We start from the raw sequence: 7,890 nt of genomic DNA on the forward strand, positions 1-7,890 counted from the left end.
ATGTCCAAATCTGTATCTGACGTGCTAAGCAAATTTGGGCTGGATCTGCCCATTTCTATACCCAGTGACACAAATGGCAATAATTTGGCTGGTGTCACACTTTTGTGTGCCTTTGTTCCTCTGGCCGGATGGACCAGCGGAAGTGATTCATGCACTAGTTAAAATCAAGAGTTGCTGGTACCTCCTGTTGTGAAATAGTTCCCTGTAAAGACACAAGCTGCCAGGAAAGGAGAAAGGTGTGTTCTCTGTTTTCACTGCACTTCCTTCAGATCTGGACACTGTGGTGGGGCGTCTCATGGGTGTGTGGTGTGCATGGTGAGAAGATGAGTGGGATATTGTGAGTATATGGTGAATTCTGTGTGGGGAAGAGCCATGGGTTTGATGGTGGGCAGGCTGAGGCTGAGGTGCTGTTTGGGGGGAAGTTGTGAAACTGGAAGTGAAAGACTGGAGGCTTTCTTGAGGTATTTTGTGAAATCGGAAGTGCCCAAGGTGTGGTGAAGGACTGTGCTGAAAGACTGAAGTGGCAGGTGGGGTGTGGAGTTGCACTGAAAGAGCTCCTGCCACCAGAATTATGCACTGGGGGCAGAACAAGCAGAGGCTGGGAAGTTATGGATGCTGGGGTGTGAATTTTGGGTGGACCCTCCTCCAGGGAAGGTTGGATGAAAGAACAGGGACTAAATATGGTGCTGAATTTTGTTGGGAGAGGCTGTGGGTCAGGAGAGGACAGTGTGGTGATGGGTGCATTATAGTTGGGCAGGGACAGTAGGGATGAGCAGCTGTGCTGAGGGAGGTTGCAAAACCATCAGCACAGGTGTTTTGGGAGAGGACTGAAAATTTCTCTGTGTAACACCAAGCAGCAGTAAAGCGTCCTCTGCAGGGGCTGTGAAATCAGAGCATCTCAGGGACATGGGTATGAAACATCAGTGCAAGAGGCAAGGGATGGGTTTGTATGGACAAAACTGGCTGGAAAGAGGAGAATTAGTAAAACAAAAATTGTTTCTGTGACACTGTGAAGAGGGGAAGGGGAAGTGGTTCAGTTATCACAGACACATGATGTTCTCCGCTGAAGAGTGATTGGCTGGTGTGTATCACGCTGGCTTTTTAAAGTGTCTGATTAGCCCAGCACTGCAGTATTGACACAAGGACCTTGTCTGTACCCTATGCCACAGAATTCAGGGGACAATATTGCCCAGCAGATCCACACCAGGCAGCTGCTGCAAAGCAGTCACTGAAATTCCAAGGAACCCACAAGAAGGTGAGAAATTCCTGGATGGATCTTTGCCATTGCACTCTAATGCTTTCTCTCAGGCTTTTGGGGAAATGGTGAGAGGAAGGGGGGAAAACCAAAAACAGTGGAGGAAAGGAGAAGATCAAATATTCTTCTGATGGTTAGAAATTTACTGTAGGTCAGATCATTGTTGTGATCACTTTCAAGGTAAGAAGAACTTCGTTCCAGGGTTGCTTTTCCATGAACAAGTGTTATTGGATTGCTCTAAATACACCTTTGTAATATAAATGTCATTATTTAGAGACCTGCATTACAGCAGCATAACTTTTTGTCCATAGTCTAAGTGGTTTTGCAGACACGTTTTGCAGGTAAACCACAGGGAGGATGGTTAAGTCCAAGAGAGAAAGAGACCACCTGGACTCAGGCTGCTGCTGTTTGAGGAGAACTTTCACTAATTAGTTTTATTAAGGAAGTAGATTCATGTCTTTAATGTGTCCTGGAGACAAGAATTCAGTTTTTCCAAGGGAATACAATGGCACTCAAATGTTCATGACCTCTCCAGATGGACTGGAAACTTGCTTCAGATTTGCACAGATATCTTGTGGCAGAGAGAGCAGTGCCTTGGGTCTTCTAAAGGCCAGGAAACCACCTTAACCACCGGGTCTTCCTCTGTCCTTGCAGCAGGGTTGCTGCCAAAAGTTTGATGCTGCTTCAGCTAATTTCTGCTGTGAACTAAAATCTGATGATTTGTGGCCACCCCAGATGAGGGTAGAACAGCCACAAGACTGGGCCCTAAGGTCTTGAGGTTAGACCTGAGGTCCCGTAAGAGCTGAGGATGGGATCATCCTCCACTATCTAACAGTGTGGTGCAGTGGCAGAAGTTCTCTGCTTTCAGTCAACCCTGAAGGAAATCATAGAATCCTGGAATGGTTTGGGTTAGAAGGGACCTTAAAGATCATTGCATTCCAGCCCTCTGCCATGGGCAGGGACACCTTCTACTGGAACAGGTTGCTCCAGGCCCTGTCCAACCTGGCCTTGAAATTCCCTGCATCACGCATTTCTCTTGCCTCTGTCCATGCAGAACTACGGTCATTGTGTCTGGAGTGCTGGGATGAAACAACAGTGATTCAGCCTGTCACATTTTTTGGTTTTGGAAGTCCGTATCCATGTGTTTTAGGAAGAGAGAACAGAGGATTCGTGCTGGTTAGATGGTTCAGTGACATGGTTCCCAGTAAACCCTGTTTTGGCTTGTTCCTCTCTTCTTTTGAACCCATCTCTCATGTCGCTTCTCTGCCTACCATGTCCAAATCAGCAGCTGGCTGAGAGAGAGGGAGCAAAAAAAACCACAGTATGTGTTCTTATCAGAGAAAAAAAAAAAAGGTGTTGAACCTATTTTTCTACCTTTTCTTATTACCAAGGTTCTCATTCAGATCTCAGTACCATGGGGGAGGAAACAGTGAACTGCATCAGGGAATGGGGTGAATTATCAGACCCATAAGTCCAGTGTCCTGTGAGGATATTTTGTGGTTTCTTGTACATGGTTCTTACAGTTTCTGAGGAGAGGGCTGACTGTGCCAGACCAAAATGTTTATTGTTTGTACATAGGACCCAAGAGAACAAACCAACCACATTAAATGGCAAATTAATATCTTAATTAAAATAGCAATCAGTCATCAATATAAAAAAACCTACCAGCTTTTTATAGAATGAAATGTTTCCATAGAACCACAGAGTGATTCAGGTTGGAAGGGGCCTTAAAGCTCATCCAGTTCCAACCCCCTGCCATGGGCAGGGACACCTTCCACTAGACCAGGTACTTCCTACCATGTTTTCTGAGCATGCACATAGGACCGAACCCAATCAGTTTTTACACTAATTAAACATGTATTTTGGCTGCCTGGAGCCTTCACACTTCTGACAAGACTTTTGTCCCACCTAATCCTATCTCCACGGGACAATTAGCCCCAAGTTGTTAACACTGACTTCTGTTTGGCTTTAAACTGACATCAGGTGGGTTTATGTGGGATATTGGGAAGAAATTCTTCCTGTGAGGGTGGTGAGGCCCTGGCTCAGGTTGCTCGGAGGGGGTCTGGAAGACCTGTCCTGGAGGTGTTTAAGGCCAGGTTGGACAGGGCTTGGAGCAACCTGGGCTAGTGGAAGGTGTCCCTGCCCATGGCAGGGGGTGGAACTGGATGGTCCTTAAGGTCCAAATTCTACCTACAAAGACCTGGAACAAAACCAGGAAGACCACCAGGTCACCGTGATGGAAAGTCACTCTGGAGTTACCACCTCTGCCCTTTCTTTTTCCAGGTGTGTCTGGAATCACCCATTATGAGTTCCACAGCCATACCAATCTTCCTTCCAGCCACAACCACCCAGGCCCTTGGGACTAACCAGAGTGGGGCTGTGGGACAACAGGAGCCATCCTATGCTGTCTTGAAGTTCATGGAGAGCTTTTGCCTCATCAGCTCTGCCTGTGGGATGGTGGGGAATGCCCTGGTCCTGTGGTACCTGGGCTTCCGCATCCGCAGGAACCACTTCACAGTCTACATCCTGAACCTGGCGGCTGCTGACTTCGGGTACCTGCTCTGCATTGCCATCGAGACCATCCAGTACCTGATGCAGTTCAACGTGGGGGTGCAGTTTGGGATATTCCTCTTCCTGGATCTCTCCATGTACGGGACCGGTCTGTACCTACTGACAGCCATCAGCATCGAGCGGTGCCTGTCTGTGCTCTCTCCAATCTGGTGCCGGGCCCACCGCCCCAAACACTTGTCTGCCATCATCTCCGGCCTGCTCTGGGCTCTGTCCCTGCTGCTGAACACACTGGGGTACATTCTGTGCACCATCCGCCCCTCTCCCAAGCTCTGCCAGAGCCTGCTCCTCACCATCGGGACCTTCGACTTCCTCATCTGCGCACCCCTCATGCTGCTCTTCAGCCTCACTCTCTTCCTCAGGGTCAAGTGCAGCTCCCAGCACTTCCAGACGGGCCGGCTCTTCACCGTCATCATGCTCACTGTCCTCCTTTTCCTCATCTTTGCTGTGCCCCTCAGCGTCCTCATCCTCTTCGACTTCCTGGGCTACAAATTTCTGTACTCCCCAGAGATTGGCTTCGTGCTGTCCTGTGTCAACAGCACCCTCAACCCCGTCATTTACTTCCTGGTGGGAAGCTACAGGGATCGGAGATTCAAGCTCACCCTCAGGCTGGCATTCCAGAGGGCCTTTGAAGAGTCAGGAGATGACAAAGATGAGCAGGAAACCAGGGACTCAGTAACTATGTCCTCCTAAAAGCCTGGTCTAGAGACAAGAGTGGACTGAGTTGAAGAACTCCGAGGTTTTGGGGAAGGTTCATTGCACCTGACCTTCAGTACCCTCATTGTAGGTAGTTCAGCTGATTAAATGAGTTCTGTCTGTCATCAGTGAAATCACACAAGGACCTGGACCACAGAATTTTCCTGAACTGTATTTGGACCACAAATGACTATTAAATAACATTAATTTGATAAGGTGAAATGTCTTGGTGTCTGAATTTCCTCAAAGGAATCTTGCTTAGAATTTGCACTTCACTCAATAAATCCCTGTCATTCCTAAGTGCGTGAATTCTCAGTCACTTTTCACTCGGATCACTGAAGATGAGATGGGAAACAACCTTCCTGCTGTTGAAATCAGACATAAAATTCCTGCAAGGAGGAGGAATTTATCCAACTTAATTTTAAATACCCATATCCAAGCACACTTTTGTAGCTCAGAGAGCCATTCTGGGCTTCCTAATGTGAGCATGTCAAAGAGTGAAGTTATTTTAATTTCTTCCAGCCCTGGACAGACTTTCTGCATTTAACTAAAGCATGAATTGCTTGTTGTTTCTTCCTTGAAAAGGACAGATAAGAATCCATGGCTTTTAAATCTTCTTTACCAATAAAAATAATTTCAAAATTAGGGAAAAAAATACAGGAAACAGAAAAAGGTAAATAAATAACATGAATTGCAACAAATTATTCTATGGACCCAATCCCTTGAGGTACAAGATGGGATTATTTGTCCTATAAAACTGCCTAACATTTATTCTTTGAACCAAAATTGTTAGGAAAAGGAAACATAGGTAATTTTCTTTGAAAAACCTTCACTCCTTTATCTGGAATTGTTTTCCTAAAGGGAAGCTTCTTTTTTCTATTATTTTTTACATTTTTTTCTGTTCCTTTGCCTTTTTATTTATTTGAAAAGCATCACTTAAAAGAATTAGTGATTCACCCTAATGCCTGTAGTTGCTTTTTGTTTCCTGTTTTGAGCTCCTGAAAGCTGAAATTTGAGTCCCATTTCTACTATTCTCTAATTTTTAATGCTATTTTTCCATAATGTACATACAGGTGATTCAGAATTTTTTCCCTTGGGATCTCTTGGGACCTCTCACAAAGAAGCTGTTTTTAAATCACCTTAAAATGAAGAAGGAATGAGCCCATAAAGTCCAATTTCTTCTGAACACAGACCAAATTTTAGGGCACTGACTTCCAATCTTCTCTGAGTAGAGGAAATGACTAATGGAAAGAAACTTTGGAAGATAAATAGAATAGAAAATATCCTCCTTCACTGACAGATATTCCTGGGTTATATAGATTGTTTCTGTGCTGGTAATTATGTTAATATTAGCACACACTTAATTGCTTTGTTTTATTGTTCTGTGTTCTTAAATGATGAATCTCATGAATATTTGGCAATATGATTTTCTCCATCTTGTTATCCATTATGCCTATTCTGGAGCTTCCTTAGGATGTCTTTCTGTCATAACTGTGCTTTGCATTAGGGAGGGATCTGAGAAGAACCAGAAATCCTCATTGCACAATATGTACGGGAGGAAATAAGACTTGAATTACTGTCAATGACAGAACTAAATATAAGGTAAATTGTAATTAAAATAAACAGAGGGTAAAATGAAGAGAGAAAATGGGGATTGGACCAGATAAATAGCTTTTTATTTAATGCACAGGAAGAACTCAACTGAGCCAAAGGAGACAGAGTTTATTCCCTGGGAATGGGTCAGTAAGGGTCATTCCAGGGGAATACAGCCGGGGAACAGGACTGAGCCCAGATACCCTGGCTCTGAGCCACGTGCCCTCACGCCCCCACACTTCTGGCTGTCTGTGAGGTGCCACATCTACAGGTCACCTCACCAGCAGTGCCTTACAGAGAGGTCACCTCCACCACAGTGTCCCAACACACGTGGCTCCTCTCCTCATTCCCTGCTTTCTCTTCAAAGGCACGTCGGAGCGCAACTTTGACGGAGCGATGGAAGCGGCGCCGCCGGCAGCTCCCCACCAGGACGTAAATCACAGGGTTCAGGCAGCAGTCCAGCAATGCCAGCAGCAGAGGGATGTCATCTTCAGGGAATAAATCCCCTGAACTGGGAAGATTGAGGAAAACATCCATGCAGAAAGGAATGCCGAAAGCGAAGAAGACAATGATGTTGAGCAGGATGGCAACATAGAGCCTCCCTGGCTGTCGTCTCCTGGAGCCACAGAGGAGCTTGGTGATCAGGAACAGGTTGGAAACCAACATCAAGACTGACAAAATCACGGAAAACGCCAGGACTACACCTGGAAGCACTTCTCCAGAGTGTTCACTGAAGGTGTAGGTGACATAGAGCAAGGAGACAAAACCCCCAGCGAGGGCCCAGAGTGTCCCGCTCACGATGCCCGACAGGTGCCTGGGGCGGTGGCAGCGGTACCAGATGGGGAAGAGGACGGACACGCAGCGCTCCACACTGAGGGCTGTCAGCAGCCCCAGGCTGCTCAGGTCAAACACGTGGCACAGAAATCCAACCACAAATACAAAATCTGCATAGAGAGGAGCAAGTTCAATCAAAGAAGTACAAAATATTACTAAGATAAAAAAAACCACTAGAATCAGGAAAAACATGAGGATGAGGGAGAAGTCAGCAACAGCCAGGTTTAGGATGTAGACAGTGAAAGGGCTCTGCTTCATGTGGAAGCCCAGGAACCACATGACCATCCCATTCCCCACCAGCCCACAGAGGGAAATCCCCAGGCAGACACCCCCAAAGACAATCAGTTTGTACGAAATGATCAAGCAAGTATCGTTGATAAATTCCTCAATGTCCAGAGATCCATAAGTCATGTTCAGAGTGAGGTTTCTTGTGTCAGTCTCCTCCATGGCGAATGACCCTGCTCCAGGTGGCCGCCTTCTCCCTTTCCCACCACCTCCTAGGAGAGACAGGGAACCAGAAGGGAACAAGGGCCATCAGCATTCCCAGCACCCACCTTCTGTCCCCATACTCCCATGTCGGACCCAGGAAGAACCTCATTGCCCTGCTCTGCCCAGGACAGGCTCCCACCCCTCCAGCCCTGTCCCTGGACAGGAGACATGTCCCACCTGTCTGTCCCTGCACTCCTACCTCCTGGTGCTCCTGGGAACAGGACTGTCACAGGAGCCCTGGCACACGGGACTTCCAGGCCTGCCAGGAGAATGGCTCTGGTGGTGGCTGCTGGAACCACCCGCTGTGCTTCAGCCTCATCCCTTTTGCCAGGGGTGCAGATCTTCAGCCAGAGATCACATCCTCTGGTCAGGAGCCTCCCCTCACAATCTCTCCACATCGGTGACAGCTTCCCCTCACATGTCCTGTGTGCGGAGATCTTGTCAGTAGGAGTTGC

At 47.0% G+C, this 7,890-nt stretch overlaps 2 protein-coding genes across 2 annotated transcripts; one reads left to right on the plus strand and one right to left on the minus strand.

Annotated features, from left to right (window-relative positions):
- Positions 1–20: 20 nt before the first annotated feature.
- On the plus strand, positions 21–5,091 carry LOC113940959 (proto-oncogene Mas-like). Its single transcript, XM_027632112.1, has 2 exons — positions 21–1,255; positions 3,539–5,091. The coding sequence occupies exon 2, from the start codon at positions 3,560–3,562 to the stop codon at positions 4,514–4,516; it is 957 nt and encodes a 318-aa protein (XP_027487913.1). The 5' UTR covers positions 21–1,255; positions 3,539–3,559; the 3' UTR covers positions 4,517–5,091.
- A 1,206-nt stretch (positions 5,092–6,297) lies between these two features.
- On the minus strand, positions 6,298–7,408 carry LOC113940960 (mas-related G-protein coupled receptor member H-like). Its single transcript, XM_027632114.1, has one exon. The coding sequence runs from the start codon at positions 7,391–7,393 to the stop codon at positions 6,404–6,406; it is 990 nt and encodes a 329-aa protein (XP_027487915.1). The 5' UTR covers positions 7,394–7,408; the 3' UTR covers positions 6,298–6,403.
- Between the last annotated feature and the right edge of the window lie 482 nt (positions 7,409–7,890).

Source organism: Corapipo altera, unplaced genomic scaffold (assembly GCF_003945725.1).
Source record: "Corapipo altera isolate COAL_440 unplaced genomic scaffold, ASM394572v1 61018, whole genome shotgun sequence".
NCBI classification, from domain to species: Eukaryota; Metazoa; Chordata; class Aves; order Passeriformes; family Pipridae; genus Corapipo; species Corapipo altera.

Excerpts from the sequence above, each read along its gene's own strand:
- LOC113940959 (XM_027632112.1), top strand. The coding sequence starts at position 3,560 with ATGAGTTCCACAGCCATACCAATCTTCCTTCCAGCCACAACCACCCAG.
- LOC113940960 (XM_027632114.1), bottom strand. The coding sequence starts at position 7,393 with ATGGAGGAGACTGACACAAGAAACCTCACTCTGAACATGACTTATGGA.